A 20,361-nucleotide genomic window follows, 5' to 3' on the forward strand; every position below is an offset into this window, starting at 1 on the left:
GCCGCTGCACCTGACACCCCCTTCACCCCCAGGAACCCACCTTCCATAGGCCCCCCAGTCCCCAGAGAAAAGTTTGGTCTTGATGGCGGTCCCCAGGCCAAAAAATGTTGGGGACCCCTGTTCTAATACATAGATTTGTTAAGATTGTAAAATCAAAATTGTATTGCTGGGAATACATGATGTGTTTTTTCAGCAGATTGAGGCTGCATTTCCACTTGTGCGGTAGGAATCGTCGCGGGAAAAATTCGCATGCGGATGCGAATCTCGCATGGGGGTCTATGCGAATTCGCATGGATGACGATGTATGCGAATTTAAGCATGGCAGTGCTGGTGTGATTCTCCATTGTTTCTATGCGAATTCGCATGAAAATTCGCATACCCAAACCGCATGTGAATTTCCTATTAAATGCATTGTATGCGATTTGCATAGCGGTATGCGAATTCTGATGGCTCTGCCATGCGAATTTTTTCTGCACAGAAAAATGCAAAGGAATCCTGACAAGCGGAAACAGTCCCAATCACTTGTATTGCTTTGCGAATTCGCATGCGAAAAACACATGCGAATTCTTGATAGTGGAAATGGGCCCTTAGTGTCCGATCGATTTTCATTCACTACTATGAGAAAATCCATCAGAAAAATGATCAAAGTCAGATTGGACCTGTCAGAAATGATCTATCGAGCCATCCATCTGCTGCAAAAACTCATGGTGTATTCCCAGCATTAAGTGGGCACCTTTTCATCTTACAATTGTGTTGAAGCACACAGAAGTAGGTGCTGCTGTTACTGAGAAGAATCAGTGTGGGTGGGAACATTTTAAGGTTATGTGGGTTCCTTTAAGGCTGCTTACACACAGGGACGTTACAGGCGCACGTTAGTGCGCCTGTAACGCTCCCCCAACGCACAGCAATGTAACACAAGTGGGCTGTTCACACAGCCCACGTTGCGTTACATGTAACGCTGCACGTTCTCCCGAAAGTGCAGCATGCTACGGCGTTAGAGCGGCTATAGCCGCGTTAGACTGTTTGCACATGCTCAGTGGGGGGGGCGGAGAGGAGGCGGGGAGAGCCAGCTACAGTAGCCGTGCACATGGCTACTTAATATTCACTGCACTGGCGGCAGCTGATTGGCCGGCGGGACCACGTGATGCGGAGTGTCTCGCTCCGCATCACGTGGTCCCGCCAGCCAATCAGCGCCACTCTGTGAGACCTTATAGGGATAGAGCCGCCTAACGCGGCTCACTCTACCGTCCTATCTTACAGCACCATACGTTGTGTTAGGTGCACGTTATGCGACCTTAACGTGGCACCTAACGCAACGTCTTGGTGTGCAAGTAGCCTTAATGTATAACATCCCACCCAAAAATTCCATGGCTGCAGGATGACAGCAACAAATTCCAAGAAACTCAGTCCAGTTCTATATATTTTATTATGGGCTGGTTGTGGGTAATGTAAGGATGAGGCTTGTGGGTCTGGGGTGACATTTCTATCAGTCAAACATCTGTTGCCTAATGGGTCTTTCTCAAAATGTTCTTTAATGTGGACACTCAACGTTGTCAAACAGGCATTACATCACCAGTGTTCCCAACTGCAATGAGTGAAAACTTTCTAAAATACTGAAACACAATGTTGCTAAAACAATATAGCAAACTACTAAACCATGTAAAACAAGAAAAAAATAATGAGGTAAACTGATGTATACAGTATTTGAATGTTGAGAAGTGTGGGACAAGTAGACAGCATGTATTTGTTTTAACTTGAGGTCTGTTCTCTTTGGTTCCCCAGATAAACTGCATAAACATGAAACAAGTAAATAAGCAAAGGCCATAAAACCTGCACTTTATTCTGCCAGGGATGACGGTTTTCCATCATTTTGAAAGGTCATGTTAAAAGTCTTCTGTAATCTCTTCTACTCCTTGTTTCCAAGTACGTTAGCATGGCAGCACTAGAATGTCAGATGGCTAGAATGAGCAAATAATAACCAAAAAATAAATAAATCCGCAAACAAATCTCCACCAATTTAAGAACTGTAAAACTCTGTACATACAAGGGGGATCTTCAGGTGACCTCTGTCACCCAAGGGATCACGGAGCAATCCCTACCAGGAGACAGAGCATCGCTGGCACTGTACAGATGTGTCATAAGCCTACTGGCTAGCGACGTGACTGTTATACGGCTGGGGGCGGGGGAATCGTAGGTGGGGCAAGCAGCATGCAACGGAGCAAATTCCCGCAGGGGGAGGATGGCTTTAGTCTACATTAGGGTCCCAGCAGGAAAGCTCATAGGAAACAGTTGTCCAATCACAGCACAAAGCATTGTGATTGGCCAGGTAGTGTGGGCATAGTTTACTACAATCTATTGGAAACGAAGCAGTTCGGGAGGTTGCTGTCCATCCAATCGCGTTACTGGAATTTTTCTATGAGGTTTCCTGCTGGGTCCCCTAAAGTAGATTAGCACACTAGTGAACAATGGCGTATGGTGCTCAGGCAGCAGGGATCATGAAAGATGTGGCATACCAGATATTTAGCACACACTGGGCTCTATTCTCAAAGACTTCCCGCATGCGGTAAAGTACATGCAGGAAGTTTGCACCCAAAATACCGTCAAGTTTGCATTCTCTAAATTTTCCGCATGTTTTTCCCGCATGTGGAAAAAGTGTGGTAAAAGTGCGGGATTCATGCAGAAAAATTTCCGCAAAAGTCGGTATTTTCCGCAATAAAAGATCAATTCTGAAAAATGTTCAGGCGCATCATTTCGTCGCTAATTAACGATTTTTTATCACCTACAAGTTGTAGGTGATATAGTCCGCATCCCATTGACTTTAATGAAGTCTGGAGGCTTAAGGGCTGTGCTTGCTGGATTTTAACTTTTTTTTTTTTTTAAACACTTTTTCATGCGACCTTTTTACCGCATGATTCCCGCATGAATAATAGCTGAATCTGCATCTTTTTTCCCGCATGCGGAAAATACTAGTGAATGTGGAAAAAATGTGGAGTTTACCGCTGGTGGGAATATAGCGGTAAAATTTTACGGAAAATTTGGCTCTTTGTGAATAGAGCCCACTGGTCTGATTCCCAATTCTTGGCCATGGCAGTAGTTATCGTCCGCCAGTCAAATTCAGACTAGCATGCGCACATAGCTCAAGCCGTGCAAGCAAATGAAAGTCACTTCATACTGGTATCTCATCTGGCAGATGTGTTAGAACTGGTTCACCTGGACAGTTGTTTGATGTTAAACACCGGCATTGACGCTCATCTTTTGAAAACTGTCCATACAGATGAATGGACACTCGTCAGTAGTCACTTATCAGCATTTGCACAACACCGCGTTTTAATCCTCATTTTCGACACTGTCTGCCTAGCACTTAGCCTATCCTGGAAGCACCACACTTTTGTTTCCCCCAAAAGCGCTGCCAAATGCTTTTCTGCAATCTTGCAAAAAAGCATTTCAATGTGACGCTGCACTGCCATAGGTAGCTGGTTCAGACGCCTGGTACAACCCATGCAATTTCCCATCAGATCCGTGGGTTAAACCGATAATATCTGACAGGTCAGATCTGATTTTCGATATTTTTTCTGATGGATTTTCCAATAGCTGAACAATCGGAAATCAGAAACGCACCTGTCAAAAATTGATTCAGCCTGCCAATTTGTCGTGAAATTGCATCGTGTATAACATAATTATAACAAGTACTAATCCGCTTCAAATAGTTGATCAGTTGGCTCTCAATGCCTCGCATGACTTCCACTTCCTGAGTCAGTAAACAGTCACGTGTCTCACTGTCATCACTAGTCTCCAAAACAAAACAAGTAAAAAAACAAAACAAAAAAAAGAAAAAAACACAAGCATGTCATCTATATCCTCCTACAACAAAGATTTAATTTGTATCTTTTTTATGGTCTGGTCTCAGCGGAATTGAAACCAGCGTGGAGTGAATGATCATTGTTTACTTCCCACATCTGGCCTAATATGGGCATGTTCCTCCACAGCTGGCAGCACCCGCAATCCTGCAGCCGTAAATACCATGGCGATGACAAGAGGAAAGTGCACACGAGGCGCTACCAGCCACGCTCTGCCGCTCACCTTCCTCCTGGAAGTGGCTGCTGACCTCCGCTAGGCCGGGCAGAGCGCTGGAAGCCACTTCCTCCGCCTCCTCCACCCCCGGCTTCGAGCTCATCCCAGCCAGGACTTCTCCTCCTCTGTCGCAACGAAACGAGCGCCCGGCGGCTGGAGCACGGCGCAAAATGGCGACTTTACGACCGTGTCGTCATAACAACAAGCGCTCACGGCGGCTACAAGAGTGGAGAAGGCGGGGCGCATCCGCGACATCCCAGCTCAGGAACGCGTAGCCGCCATATTGGATAAGGGAAAAATGACTGCATGCATAGACAAGACACGAAACAAAAAAACTAGTGAACCGCTAAGAAATCCCTACAATTTTTTTTTTCTGTCTAATCCCTCATCTAATCCACCACCATGCTTTCCAGTCCTTCAAAGGGGAACTGATGTGAGAGTGATATGGTGGCTGCCATATTTATCTCCTTTTAAACAATACCAGTTGCCTGGCTGTCCTACTGATCTATTTGGTTTCTAAATCACACCAGAAACAAGCATGCAGCTAATCATGTCAGATCTGACAATAATGTCAGAAACACCTGATCTGCTGCATGCTTATTCAGGGGCTATGGCTAAAGTATTAGAGGCAGAGAATCAGCAGGATAGTCAGACAACTGGTGTTGCGTAACAGTAAATAAATATGGCAGCCTCCACATCTCTCTCACTTCAGTTGCCCTTTAACAAACCACCCAACTTCTGGACACTGAGGGAGGGCTCCTATTTGGTATTAGTTTTGTTTTTGGTGTACGCAAACTGTCAGCAATTAGAATCAATTAGAATCAATCGCATATGGTGTGGGAAAATGTAGTTCAGGTGTAAGTTTTTTCTGTATGTGGGAACCACACTAATGGCCTTTTTTCCCACAAAAGCAAATGTCCGCCACACCTTCAATATAAATTGTAAAGCCAAGTGTGCTAGGGCTCTAAACATAAATGCATACTATGGACTGGTGCACACCAAAACCCGCTAGCAGATCCGCAAAATGCTAGCAGATTTTGAAACGCTTTTTCTTATTTTTCTGTAGCGTTTCAGCTAGCATTTTGCGGTTTTGGGAAGCTTTTTTGGTGTAGTAGATTTCATATATTGTTACAGTAAAGCTGTTACTGAACAGCTTCTGTAACAAAAACGCCTGCAAAACCGCTCTAAACTGACGTTTTTCAGAGCGGTTTGCGTTTTTCCTATACTTAACATTGGAGGCAAAAACGCCTCCGCAATCCAAAAAATGCCTCACCCCGGAAGTATGCGTTTCAGCAAAACGCCTCCCGCTCTGGTATGAACCACCCCATTGAGATACATTGACCAAGCGTATCCGCAGCCACAAGCGGCTGCAAAAAACCCGCTCTGTGTGCACCAGTCCTCAGAGAGGGAAAGAAAGCCCCCATGACAAGCACCATTTGGAAAAATGCAAAAAGTGTATTCAAATATCAACATCAATTAGTAAGGACACAATGGGCTCTATTCATAAAAAAGTTGTGGCGAGAAAACTCCTGGAGGGAAAATACCGCAGCGGTATTTTACACTTCTGGGTGGTCATTCAAAAAAATCTTGCCAGCTGTGATGCAAGAGCGGAGATCTTCCGCTGAAAGCTGGCGGTAAGCTGTCGGAAGACATGCGGAAACACTTCAGCCGGCAGAGTCCCTCCGTGCACTGCTCTCTCTGGGAAGTCTGTCCCATTCACTTGTATGTAATCCGCAAAATCAGAGGAAGCGGTATTTCCCGTCCACATACCGCTTCCTCTAAACTTCATGAATGGCCATTTTGTTACTTTTTTCTAGATAAATCTAGAAAAACACTGGAGACGGCGGAAATTTCTCGCTCTGCTGGGGGATTGTAGATTTTCATGCGGGAACAGCTTTTATGAATGCCCACTTTGCTAAATGGTTGGGAAAGTCTGCTTTTTTGAGCGGAAAACTTGCGGTAAGGTTTTATGAATAGAGCCCTATGAGATTCAACATGAAATTCTAAAACCAATTAAAACAACGGCAAAATCTGATCCCTGCTGCAAAAAAATCAGTAATATAAATATATAGTGTAATATAATAATATTTGCATCATAATAGGACAAAATAAGCACCTGGAATGATCTCCAAATATTACAATAAAGCCAGCATAGTGGGCATCTATAAAGAGCCCACTAGTGCTTGAACCCGGATTCAGTATAGTATATAATGTGCAAAAAGTCAAAGTGCAGACAATGCTAAACAAATGCAAAAATTACTAAAAACAATAATAAAAAAATATTAAGTGCAAAGGGCTGCAATAAACATCATAGGAGCAGCCTATAGGTAAAAGTGCATACGAAGGAATAGTGGAATGCTAATAAAGAAGATACTTATCCCCAGATCGAGAGTTTGGCCAGGTGCATGCAGCAGGGAACGGTCAGCTCCCCTCAGGACAGTCCCGCTAGCTCCGCGGGCGTAGGGTTGCCAGGTGTCCGGTTTTAGACCGGACAGTCCGGTTTTTGGCCGCTGTGTCCGGTGCAAAAAGGCATGCTAAACCGGACAATTAAGATGTCCGGTTTTATGCCTTTTCCGGCGGCTGTCAGTATTGACAGCCGCCTGTAGCAGGAGGAGAGCAGCGCAGTGGAGGGAAAGCGGTGGGCAGCGGCGGAGAAGGGGGCCATCTCCCCCCCTTCTCTCACCTTAGATGCTTTCCGTCCCTCGCTGTCTCCTCCGATCTGTGTGTGGCTGACTGGCGGTGGCGCTTGGCAGCAGGCGGGACTTACCTTCCGTGTCGCTCCATGCGCCGGCCGGAAGTTCTGGTGCCGCAGCCGCTGCTCTGGTCTGCATCAGACCAGAGTAGTGGCAACTCATCCCGTGCGGCGCCTGCGACGAGTCACGAGACCAGTCACCAGACGGAGGAGACACGGAAGGTAAGTTCCGCCCCTCTGCCAGCCACCGCACACACCGATCGGAGGAGACAGCGAGGGAGGGAGAGGACCCTAAGGTGAGCGAAGGGGGGGAGATGGCCCCCTTCTTCACCGCTCTCCCTCTTCTCTGCGCTGACTGCTTCCCTCCTGGGGGGGCGGGGGGACACACCTGCCTACATATACTGGGCCCATATACACCCTGGCTACATATACTGGGCCCATATACACCCTGGCTACATATACTGGGCCCATATACACCCTGGCTACATATACTGGGCCCATATACACCCTGGCTACATATACTGGGCCCATATACACCCTGGCTACATATACTGGGCCCATATACACCCTGGCTACATATACTGGGCCCATATACACCCTGGCTAAATATACTGGGCCCATATACACCCTGGCTACATATACTGGGCCCATATACACCCTGGCTACATATACTGGGCATATATACCCCCTGACTACATATACTGGGCCCATATACACCCTGGCTACATATACTGGGCCCATATACACCCTGGCTACATATACTGGGCCCATATACACCCTGGCTACATATACTGGGCCCATATACACCCTGGCTACATATACTGGGCCCATATACACCCTGGCTACATATACTGAGCCCATATACCGCTGGCTATATATACTGGGGACATATTCCCCTGCCTACATATACTGGGGACATATACCTCTGGCTACATATACTGGGCACATATATCCCTGGCTACATATACTGGGGACAACTGGCTGTTTGTTATTATGTGCAGTTACTGGTGAAAAGCTGTCTCTTATTATGTGCATTTACTGGTGAAAAGCTGTCTCTTATGTGCATTTACTGGTGAAAAGCTGTCTCTTATGTGCATTTACTGGTGAAAAGCTGTCTCTTATGTGCATTTAGTGGAGAAAAGATGTCTCTTATGTGCATTTAGTGGTGAAAAGATGTCTCTTATGTGCATTTAGTGGTGAAAAGATGTCTCTTATGTGCATTTAGTGGTGAAAAGATGTCTCTTATGTGCATTTAGTGGTGAAAAGCTGTCTCTTATGTGCATTTACTGGTGAAAAGCTGTCTCTTATTATGTGCATTTACTGGTGAAAAGCGGTCTCTTATTATGTGCATTTACTGGTGAAAAGTGGTCTCTTATGTGCATGTACTGGTGAGGACAGTTAGTGACATGGCTATGTACTCTGTAATGTGCTGCAGAAGATGTCAGTGCGATATAAATACTGTAAAAAACATTTTTTAAAAAGCCCATTGCTTAGCCCCACTCTACATAAAAGTGCGCTTCTGACTCCGCCCCTAACTCCACCCCCTGTCCGGTTTTCTCCATCAGCCGACCTGGCAACCCTACGCGGGCGTCACCCCGCTTTGAAAGGAGAGAGGACACCGCCTTTTTCCACTAACTAAATGTTTTGTTCCCTCTTCCTCCACCCAGCCCGTGCATTTATACTTTACTTTTCACACCATCCCCCAATAGTCCACCACACTTTCACATTGGTGCCCCATGTGACGTGGCATAATATACGTGGGGCGCTGTGATGTCACACATGTGCCCCACGTGCTATACACTGGTAGTTACATGGGACGCCAATGCGGAAAGACAGTGCAGAAACTCGGGGACAGCAGGTGTGGTGGCTGGTGGGTGGGCACAGCAACCAGTGGGTGGGCCCAGGGAGAGGGGGGGCCCAGGCTTGATGATGTGTGAGGGGCCCCAAAATTTCTGATGGTGGCCCTGCTTGCAGTGTATGGGTAGCCAACAGATCTCTCTCCGATCAGAGACTGATATTAATGTGGTGAAACCCCTCCCACAGTATGATGTCATGGCAGTGTGCTGTTTGTGAACCTGATTGCATTGTGAGAAATAAAGGCTTTTTCCAACTGCTAAGCAAGCAGTATCTCCCCTCTGTGCAAACAACTCTCAGTAAGGCCCATCGCACACCAAAACCGCTAGCAGATCGTCAAAACGCTAGCGGTTTTGGGAGCAGAGAGCAGATATTTGGCCGGGTGCACACCAAGCGGATTTTACCTTTACGAGTATTTACGCCACAAGTTTTTTAAGTTGTGGCGAAAAAAACTCCTGGAGGGAAAATACCGCAGCGGGATTTTACACTTATGGGTGGTCATTCAAAAAAATGTTGCCAGCTGCGATGCAAGTGCGGAGATCTCCCGCTGAAGGCTGGCGGTAAGCTGTCGGAAGGCATGCGGAAACACTTACGCCGGCAGAGTCCCTCCGTGCACTGCTCTCTCTGGGAGGTCTGTCCCATTCACTTGTATGTAATCCGCAAAATCAGAGGAAGCGGTATTTCCCGTCCACATACCGCTTCCTCTAAACTTTATGAATGGCCATTTTGTTACTTTTTTCTAGATAAATCTAGAAAAACACTGGAGAGGGCGGAAATTTCTCGCTCTGCTGGGGGATTGTAGATTTTCATGCGGGAACAGCTTTTATGAATGCCCACTTTGCTAAATGGACGGGAAAATCCGCTGTTTTGAGTGGAAAACTTGCGGTAACCTTTTAAGAATAGAGCCCATTGACGTCTTCCAATGAAGCGCTGGAAGTGAAGAGCACGCGGTCCCGCTGCCAATCGGCTTGGCTCATTGATTTCCATTACCCAATCAGAGTCCAGCAGTAAGAAGCCTAAGCGCCCCACAAAGGGAAACAGCCAATCAGCTGCCACCAATGGAGTTCTATGAGGAATAAGCATGTGGACAGGTAACCGGCATCCGAAAGCTGGCGGCCAATCGCGTGTAGTGTGGCGACCCCTCCCAGCCAATGAATGAGGCGCTGGCAGCAGCTGACAGACAGACACGGGGCTAGCGTGGCCACACAGGGAACATGGCAGCGGCCAAGTGTACGCTCCTGAACGGGGAGGCGGCGCGGCGCTTCCTGGACTCGGTGGACACGGTGCTGTTTGACTGTGACGGGGTGCTGTGGCGGGGGGACGAGGCGGTGCCGGGGGCTGCGGAGCTGGTGAACGGGCTGAAGCGCTGCGGGAAGCGAGTCTTCTTCCTCACTAACAACAGTACGAAGACCCGCGACAACTACGCCGACAAGCTGGGCCGCCTGGGCTTCACCGCTGCGGCCGGGGAGGTATTCGGTACGGCCTATTGCACAGCGCTGTACCTGCGAGATACAGCACGCCTGCAGGGCAAAGTCTACCTGATCGGGGGCAATGCGCTGAGCCAGGAGCTGGCATCGGCTGGCATACCCCACCTGGGCAATGGGCCCGACCCGACAGCTGGCGGCATGAAGGAGTGGGTGGCTCTGCCTCAGGACCCCGAGGTGCGGGCGGTGGTGGTGGGCTTCGATGAGCACTTCAACTACATGAAGCTGACCCGGGCGCTGCATTACCTGCAAGACCCCGACTGCCTGTTCATCGGCACCAACACAGACACCAGGCTGCCCCTGGAGGGGGGCCGCTGCATCCCGGGTACTTATTGCCTGTTAACATTACTATGCCTAGGCATCGGAGGGAGAAGCAGCACAACATATCTATATGACCTTGGTGGAGTCAGATTGGCTGTACACTGAGTCAGGGAACTGGAGAGATCCTAGCAGTAGGGATGGTCAAAGAGGGGGGCATCATTCTGATTTGCGTGACATATTTTTATGTAAACTGCACACAGTTTGGCAATGGGACAGTCAAATTTGGCATAAGGGCCGAATACCAATGAAGGGGTGCAATGACTGATCTTGCTGCCTACAATGGCTATCATTCATAAAGCATTCCCGCATGCGGAAATGCGTAATACCGCTGACTTTACCGACCACCGAGCAAGTTGTGTATTCATAAAGCCTCTTTCCGTATGCGGAGCTGACATTCCCGTGCAGAGTGACAATGTACCGCCTTGTGCAGTGTGGATACGCAGGTATCCAGAAAAAGTTGCAAAATGCTCATTCATAAACATTTCCGCATAGCGGTATGCGGAAGGGGATTACCGATCCCCTGGCTGTAGCGGGAAGCTTGCGGAGTCCTTGTAAGTGAATGGGACGGACCTCCCACACAGCAGCAGAGAGAACACCGCATGGAGGGACTCGGCCAGCTTTTCTGTTTCCGCATGCCTACCGCCCGCCTGCCGACACCATTCTCCAGAAAACCTCCGCACTGCTACCGCCCCAGGCACAAAGTTTATGAATGACCACCCAGAAGGCACAACTACCGACGGCGGTATTCTCCCGCACGGGTTCCCCTTACCGACAGCCTGTTCATGAATGATAGCCATTGCTGGCCATTATCACACCCAGGGCTGATGAGTTGGAGCAATTTTGGGTACTTGGAGTTGGTGGTTTCATAAGCTCAGCTGAGGAGTCGAGTTAGAAGAATTTTGTACCAACTCCACAGCACTGATCACACCCAGTGTATTTTCAATTACAGTTCACCATAAGTGTATTAAATTGGAGGCTTCTTACACTCCTCAAATTTTGAGGGTATGGAAGGGACCCTCCTGATCTACCTCTGCAAATTTGCATCCCCTGGGTCCTGCTAGTTCACAAGATGGATATGCCGTATCTCATTCTAGTCATCTGTCTGAAAGGGGCATTGGGGCCAATTAACACTGTGCTTGGTATGTGTCTTGCAATTTCAATAGGCTGTGTTTACCCGTCTGTTAGCATGCAGGGAAGCGCTGCAAATTTGCGAAAACGAGTTGTCTTATTGCCTAGTCTCTCGGTCCAGCTCCTTTTCTGTCTAGGCATGCATGGTTCTCTTCTGCACATGTTTATTAAAACAAGTACTCATCTATGCGCTGGGCACTTGTTGTTGTCTTTGGGCATTTACAGTAGATAATTTGTGCATGCTCAGTTCAGATGCAGGGTATGTGCGGGTCATTGCCTTGTGCATGCCCAGTTAACCAGGAGCTCATACATGGTACTGGGATCTAGTCGGAGGATCCACTAGTGGGCATTGATGTAGAAGTCTTTGTGGACCAGACAGTGAAGCATACCCAGGTGACAACCTGCAGTCCAATTGGACAGCAGTGTCACCTGATGTGGAATTTGATTGGAAACCAGCGAATTTCTGCTTTCTGGCTTCCATGTGGATGGGTGGTGCCAGCACTGCTATGCTATATTCCTACCACCAATATTTAAAGATGTAGCTGACTGCATCTATAAGTAATACATTTTGTGTGTGGGGGCCGATAAAAAAGCCTCGGGGGCCACATTTGGCCCGTGGGCCTTAGTTTGAGGACCCCTGCTTTAGACACTTTCAGATTTGATTGACTGTAGCATGAATGTAGATGTGGTGTCTGGTAACTGCCAAGTGTAATTGTGGAACTTAAAACCTGCTAAGTCATTGTGACATGGGAAGTAGCTTTATTTCTGCATTAGCTGTCTTACATCAGAGGCTTATTGTATTGGCAAGGCACTGTTACCCAACTATGCAATGATACAAACTGGTTTTGTGTTTGGTTTTCAAGAGACTTGAAGGACTCGCAAGTTGAAAAGGGTTAGCATTCGTTACCTGGGGCTTCTTCCAGCCCCTAGATGTCTTGTGAGTCCCTCTCTGGTGCTCCCCGCTGTCCCCCCATGACGCTTGACAACCTGGTGTGTTGGCTCTTCTGCGCGTGTGCAGATGAGCAGCCACATCATCAGGCATGTACTGCGCCTGTGCAGTGTACGCGCCCAATGATGTCAGGATGCACAGCTGGCTGCACATGCGCAGAAGAGCCAATCCGCCGACCGGTCGCCAAGCTTCACGGGGGAACAGCGGGAAGCACTAGAGCTGCAGCGAGGGACTCTGAAGAGATCTAGTGGCTGGAAGAAGCCACCCCAGGTAAGTAAACGATTGCTAACTTTTTTTTTTTTTCACCTCGTGAGTCCTTTAAAGTGAACCTGAGATCTTGTTACTGGGGGTATTTATACTTGGGGCTTCCTCCAGCCCCATGGGGTACGTGGGATCCCTCGTTGTCCTCCCCAGCAGCTCTGTTGCCTTGTGTAACCTGACGCAGCCTCAGAAGAAGCGCCATGTGGCGAGAAACAGACGTTAGGCTTTTTGCGCCAGCACCCAATGCATGAGACTAGCCCTGAAAACTGGTATGATTAATGGACTGACTGCAATATCTGTCACACTTTGACTGGCTGTCCGTAACCACTGCACACCACCATTAAATCTAGCGGCAGTGCCTGCCGCTCTCTTTTCTACAATATCGCCAAGTGTGCGCTTCTGTGCATGCATGGCCTGACCGTGCTCCGCGCTTTTGCGGTGCTACTGTGCAGGTGCGAAACGCTCCTGTGTACAGGAGCGCAGCGGGGGTGCGCATGCATGGATGAGCTGCCTATGTGCTGGAGAGCATGGCCCTCCAGATTACCTGCAGGGATTACAAAGCAACACAGTGGCTGAGGAGAACGGCAAGGGATCCCATGCACTTCACGGGGCTGGAGGAAGCCCCAGGTAAGAATAAATACCCCGATAACAAGATCTCAGGTTCCCTTTAAAGGACAACTGAAGCAAGAGGGATATGGAGGCTGCCAAATTTGCTTTACTATTTGCCTGGCTATCCTGCTGAGCCTTTGCCTCTAATACTTTTAGCCATTGACCCTGAACAAGCATGCAGCAGATCACGTTTCTCACATTGGGCTCTATTCTCAAAGACTTCCCGCTTGCGGTAAAGTACATGCGGGAAGTTTGCACCCAAAATACCGTCAAGTTGGAATTCTCAAAATGTTCCGCATGTTTTTTCCGCATGCAGAAAAAGTGTGGTAAAAGTGCGGGATTCATGCGGAAAAATTTCCGCAAAAGTCGGTATTTTCCGCAGTAAAAGATCAATTCTCAAATGTTCAGGCGCATCATTTCGTCGTTAATTACAGTTTTTTTTTTTTTTTTATCACCTACAAATAGTAGGTCATATATTCCGCATCCCATTGACTTTAATGAAGTGTGGAGGCTTAAGGGCTGTGCTTGCTGGACTTTAACTTTTTTTTTAAACACTTTTTCATGCGACCTTTTTACCGCATCATTCCAGCATGTATAATGGCTGTTTCCGCATATTTTTTTCCCGCATGCAGAAAACATGCGGAAAATAATAGTGAATGTGGAAAAAATGCGGAGTTTACCGCTGGCGGGAATATAGCGGTAAAATTTTGCGGAAAATTTGGCTCTTTGAGAATAGAGCCCATTGGCCTCAATTCGCTAAGCTTAAAGGGATACTGTAGGGGGGTCGGGGGAAAATGAGCTGAACTTACCCGGGGCTTCTAATGGTCCCCCGCAGACATCCTGTGTTGGCGCAGCCACTCCCCAATGCTCCGGCCCCGCCTCCGGTTCACTTCTGGAATTTCAGACTTTAAAGTCAGAAAACCACTGCGCCTGTGTTGCCGTGTCCTCGCTCCTGCTGATGTCACCAGGAGTGTACTGCGCAGACACAGACCATACTGGGCCTGCGCTGTGCGCTCTTGGTGACATCAGCGGGATCGAGGACACGGCAACGCAGGCGCAGTGGTTTTCTGACTTTAAAGTCTGAAATTCCAGAAGTGAACCGGAGGCGGGGCCGGAGCATCGGTGAGCGGCTGCGCGGGCACAGGATGTCTGCGGGGGACCATTAGAAGCCCTGGGTAAGTTCAGCTCATTTTCCCCCAACCCCCCCTACAGTATCCCTTTAACTCCTGTCTTTAATAACGTTTCTAGAGTTGTTACCATGTAGTATTCAGGAAACATTTTACCTCAGGCAAACCTAAAAGTTAACTCTTCTGTCTTTAAGTTAACTCTCCACTCCTTAAAATAACTCCAGAGTTAAAGACAGGCTGTTAATTAACTGCGTGTGAAAATAACTACAGAGGAGGTAACTCAAGGAATGAAAAGATAAGATAACTCTCTCACTGTGTGGAGGTAAGTTTTCTCTTTCCTTATTATCTCCAGCATGATCTTAGTGAATAGAGGCCATTGTCAGGTCTGAAAAGATTAGCTGCATGCTTGTTTCTGGTGTGATTCAGACACTACTGCAGCCAAATAGATCATTATGATAGCCATGCAACTGGTATTGTTTAAAAGGAAATAAGGTGGCCTCCATTTTCTCACTACAGTTGCATGGGCTCCGTCTCAGGCTGCTCCGTTCGCTTGTTATCCTCAATGGTAATCATGCCGGCTGCGCTTACACGGCTCATCCATGGCATGCACCCCTGCAGCCGGAAGCGTTTTGCACCTGCACAGTTTTAAATTGTAATGCAATTTATATGCAGGAAACTGTATGCAATTTTGACAAGTGTGAATGGCGCCCTTAAGAGTTTTAGAAGTATGCCAGCCAAACGTGGTTCACATTGATATCCTTTTTTAAGATGGTTTCACATTCGTATTAACAAACTTAGTTTATGGGCTGGTGCACACTACAAGAGCTGTTGAGAACGCTTTGTGATTTTAAAAGCTACTGCTAATGTTATCCTATGCGTCTGTCCTCACTGGAGCGATGTGATTTTGTAAAAATCCCCCATAGCACTGCATTGGCAAGAGCTTTTAAAATCTCTATCGTTTTAAAAAGCACTTGTAGTGTGCACCAGCCCTGTCCCCACTTGAGAGGTTACTATTGAATGGGGGAGAGGCATCCTAAATATCACCAACGTAACCTCCTGCTTGTCCAGATACATGAAACTAAATGTTGAGAGACCAGAAATAGGTCGCTATGGATAGCAAACTCTTAATGCATGACAACTGAGAATAACTCATGCAGACCTAGGTCATTAGTGACCACATTCAAAGATGAATTTGTACAAAATTATGTCATCAGGTTTATTATACTGCTGTGCAAAGAAACAAGATGCACAAAGCGGAGGATGACCTTTTCACTGAACGTAGAAGGGCAATTTGGGTATTTCAGGCCTAGGATGTGAAACTGAAGTGTTGGCCTGCATAGCGGTTTGGTCTCCCAAATATCCTATCTGCATAAAGATACCGTATATACTCGTGTATAAGCTGAGGTACCCACTTTTTCCCTCAGAAACCAGTAAAAGGTGATTGACTTGGCTATAAGCTCACTCCCAGTATAGCCCCCTCCAAAAGAGCCAGTTGTGCCCCCAGTACAAATCATGCCCTCTCCCCATACCCAGATATGCCCCAAAGATGATACAGCTTTGTCTCGATGCCACTAGGTGGCGTCATAGATATGAGACACAGCGATTGCCACAAATGAAGAATCCCCAATCATTGCACCACTGACACATTGCTTGCACACTCCGCTCCTCAAGCCAGGGGACACTGGTAGTCTTGAGCAGCGTACTATGCACAGTATGTTGTGGGGTACAGACACAGCAGGGAGCCAGCTGGCAAGAGCAGGATCACTAGTGCATGGTCCTTAGGCTCTTCTGCCAGTAATAAAACCTGCTCCACCATCTGTTCTGCTCCACTGACTCGCATATAAGCTGAAGGAGGGAACTTTTCAGCACTTTTCTTTTGTGCTGAAATATTAGGCTTATACGTGAGTATATAAGGTACCTGCTGGGGGATGGTAGATGATTAGAGGCTGGGAATATAAATATGCCAGGTAGTTGCTTCAACTTAGTTTTGTGCAAATTACTTTATGATTGGAACGGCCTTCAGCTCCTACGACTGGAGCTCTTAGTGTTGACGTGTTTGAATTTGGAACTTTATTCCAAAGTCTTCTGGTCAAAACCTGAATATTTGTACATGCGTACCATGGCAGGAGGAGTTACCTAGCCTTTCTTGCCACCTCTGGCTACTGTGCTCCATGTCACTTTTCCAGTGAAAGTGAACCTAAAATATCAGCAGTACAGCAAGGTCCCTGGAAAGGGATATGGAGGCTGCCATATTTATTTCCTTATAAGCAATACAAATTGCCTGGCAGTCCTGCTGATCCACTGCCTCCTATACTTTTAGCCATAATTCCAGAACAAGCATGCAGATCATCTGTTTTTTTTTACATAAATCTAAATTGAGTTTAGCTGCATGCTTGTTTCAGGCGTGTGATTCAGACCCTACTGCTGCCAAAGACATCAGCAGGATGACAGGCAGCTTAGCATTGTTTAAAAGGAAATGCATATGTCAGCCTCCATATCCCTCTCACTTCAGTTGTACTTTAAAAGCAACAGGTTAATGTGACAGTATATTCAGGTTATTGACAATGGTAGCCTCATTATTCCTATCAGTATAGATGTGATCTGTTAGCTTGTGGTCAGAGTCAAAACAATTGTTCTAAAATGTTTTTTGTCTCCTTGTAGGAACTGGCTGCTTGGTACGGGCGGTGGAAACTGCTGCTCATCGCAAAGCCCAAATTATCGGAAAACCTAGCTCGTTCCTTTATGATTGTGTAGTAAAAGAATGCAGCCTAGATCCATCGCGGACAGTGATGGTGGGGGATCGCCTTGACACAGACATACAGATGGGATCCACATGCGGTATCCGCACTCTCCTGACCCTTACCGGCTTTTCCAGTCTGGAGGACGCCAAGGCCTATCAGAGCAGTGGTGCTCTCTCGATGGTCCCTGACTTCTACGTGAACTCTGTTGCTGACTTGCTACCAGCATTGACTGAAAATGCACACTGACTCAGGAGCTGCAAAACATATCCCGATTAGTTCTTATTTATGCAGTATGCTTTATACTTGCACTACTTATGTGGTAATTCAATTGTAACCAGTAATGGATCAGGGCACGTGAACACTGGGACTCTCCTAGTATTGCTGTTAACAGTTTTAACCTAATGGTTATCTGCCATGTCATAAAAATGACAGGTTTTAAAGGCACTATATGTATAAATAAGGACCTATACCTTATGAAATTGTGATTTTACATAAGCAAATCTATATTGTTTTACGTTATTTTGGTGTGGTACTGATTCAGTCTTGCAGCTGTAGACTTTGCACATGATTGCAAACAGGACGTCTGGAGTCCATAGTCATAAAGGATAATGGCATCTGCACATAAGTGTATCCCATCAAATCGGTGTGTGCTTGTCAAAAATGCGTTTGGATCATTGCATTTTTGGGTGTTTCGGAAGGATTGACCAATTACGGTACTCAATGTGTTGTTACACTGCTAGTTCTGTGCAGCAAGGGGTGGGAGGCAGAGACCTCTTACCGGAAGGATGTCCGCTCCCAGAATCCGTGGGTCTCAAATGGGTGGAGTATTTTATACAGTAGCATCCCTTTATAGTAAACTGTAAGGGACCTGGCCAAGTAGTTTACTATATCAGAATTTGTTATATACAGTACATTGTATATAGATGCAGCTGCATTTGCTTAAACCTGGGGAAAAAGTTTACTATTGCTGGATGTTTTATGATTCTACTGTATTAAAAATGCATACTTGCCCAAATAGACATTTCTTTCTTATGCCCTTGTTCCTTATCCCTGCTGCCATTGAACTGCTTAAAACATTCCTTCAATTCATACATTTTAATGTAGGTTTACAACATTTTGACAAGTTGTAGTCTAGTATAAATCATGCATTCTCCATCCCTGCAGTTGTGCCACAATGACACACTTTTACATGAATTCAGAAAGGAGTGTATGTATCAATCTTTCTCCCTTTCCTTAGTATATCTTTTATCCCTTGATAGGGTAACCTTCGTTGTGATTCAGCAATTATGTGTTGCTCTGGGCAAAGACAGAGATGTTATAGAGACAGAATCTCAGGAGCCAATGTTAGGACAGGACAGTGGCCTGTCTGAAGGAAATATATTTGTTTTAACCCTTTCCAGTCCTATTTCCCGATCACTAATGTATTTTCTTCTCCACACTACCAGCTCTTTGTTCTGGTGGGCCGAATCTAATTAGATCAGAATATTGATGGATTCCATTAACCACTTAAGGATCGGGCTGTGTTTGGCTGATTTGTGCTGCGTGGGCTCTCCTGCCCGCCGCTCCGTGTGCCCGTGGCGTCTTGCGCCGCCTCTGATAAGCTTCAGCCTATCACACGGCGGCGATCCCCGGCCAATCAGAGGCCCGGGGATCACCGATCTCCTTTACGTATTGATGTAAACAGCGGGGATTTCTTCCCCGCGTGTTTACAATTAGCCTGCGAGCCGAGATCGGAGGCTCGCAGGCTATTCACGGAGACACCCTCCGTGAACTGACATGGAACAGCCGTTTCCATGTAAAACCACAAACTACCAGCCGCCGCCTATCGGACACAACTGATGATTACCACAACGATTGGAGACAATTGGCTGTGGGCTTGTACTGCTAATGTTCACCATTATGGTGCCCAAACACGGTACAATAAAAACGTTCCATTTTCCTGTTTGACCTAAATGATTGAATCAAATGAAAGTTTAAAACCTTTTTTTTTTTTTTTTTTTTTATCAAGAAAAAAATAAATTATCCAGTTTTTTTTTTTTTTTTTTTCCTTGTTTTTTTTTTCAATAAAAATCTGATTAGACATTTTGGAAAAATCTTTATATTTGATCTAATGGAATAAACAAAATTATCTTATTGAAAAAAATTGTACCATGTATGGGCACCTAAAAGGATACCCGAACTGATATGTGACATGATAGACATGTGTATGTACAGTGCCTAGCGCACAAATAACTATGCTGTTCCTTTTTTTTTTTTTCTTTGCCTGAAAGAGTCGAATATCAGGCATGTAAGTGGCTGACTCTGTCCTGACTAATGCCTGGTGCACACCAGAGGAGTTTTTCTGAGCGTTTTCAGTTTTTAAATCTGCTGCTAATGTTATCCTATGTGTCTGTGCACACTGGAGCAATGAGGTCTTGTAAAAAAACCCATAGCATTACATTGGGAAGAGCTTTTGAAACCTCTAAAAGCTCTTCCCAATGTAATGCTATGGGGTTTTTTACAAAACCTCATTGCTCCAGTGTGCACAGACACATAGGATAACATTAGCAGCAGATTTAAAAACTCAAAACGCTCAGAAAAACTCCTCTGGTGTGCACCAGGCCTTAGACAGGAAGTGACTACAGTGTGAGCCACACTAATAAGAAATTCCAACTATAAAACACTTTCGTAGCAGAAAATGGCTTCTGAGAGCAAGAAAGAGATAAAAAGGGAAATTTCTTATCAGTGAGGGTCACAGCCTAGTTATTTGTGTGCTAGGCACTGTACATACACATGTCTATCTCATCATGTCACATGTCAGTTTGGGTATCCTTTTACTGGTGGCCACCAATGATCCAATCTTACCATTTCTATGTAATATGAGACTGCCTAAATTAGCCATTCAGTACTTTTACTCAGTTTACCCTTCTACTACATAGATTTGGTTAAAATTGGATGAACAAGCTTGGATTATTAGTGGCTACCATTAAGGGGCCCATACACCTAACGATTTTCCCACCGATATACAGCAGATTCGATCAATGTGATCGAATCTGCTGTGAAATCGTTGTACAAATGCTGACAGAACGATCAATTTCCGTCCGATATCAATCGTTCCCGTTGATCCGTCTGTGCGGAAGATTTC

The 20,361-nt window shown here is 46.3% G+C and overlaps 2 protein-coding genes across 4 annotated transcripts in view; one reads left to right on the plus strand and one right to left on the minus strand.

The window, feature by feature from the left end:
- Window positions 1–4,280, minus strand: part of E4F1 (E4F transcription factor 1) — a 49,539-nt gene extending 45,259 nt beyond the window's left edge. For all 3 annotated transcript variants that reach the window (XM_068244305.1, XM_068244306.1, XM_068244304.1), the window contains exon 1: window positions 4,081–4,280. In XM_068244305.1, coding sequence (XP_068100406.1) covers window positions 4,081–4,174 — 94 coding nt within the window. In that variant the 5' untranslated portion in view covers window positions 4,175–4,280. The remainder of the gene's footprint in view (window positions 1–4,080) is intronic.
- A 5,416-nt stretch (window positions 4,281–9,696) lies between these two features.
- On the plus strand, window positions 9,697–19,240 carry PGP (phosphoglycolate phosphatase). The gene is made up of 2 exons (XM_068246733.1): window positions 9,697–10,426; window positions 17,158–19,240. Exons 1-2 carry the CDS (start codon window positions 9,832–9,834, stop codon window positions 17,481–17,483), a joined length of 921 nt encoding a protein of 306 aa, XP_068102834.1. The 5' UTR covers window positions 9,697–9,831; the 3' UTR covers window positions 17,484–19,240.
- The last annotated feature ends 1,121 nt before the right edge of the window (window positions 19,241–20,361 follow it).

The sequence above is a fragment of the Hyperolius riggenbachi genome, chromosome 7 (assembly GCF_040937935.1).
Source record: "Hyperolius riggenbachi isolate aHypRig1 chromosome 7, aHypRig1.pri, whole genome shotgun sequence".
Lineage (NCBI taxonomy): Eukaryota > Metazoa > Chordata > Amphibia > Anura > Hyperoliidae > Hyperolius > Hyperolius riggenbachi.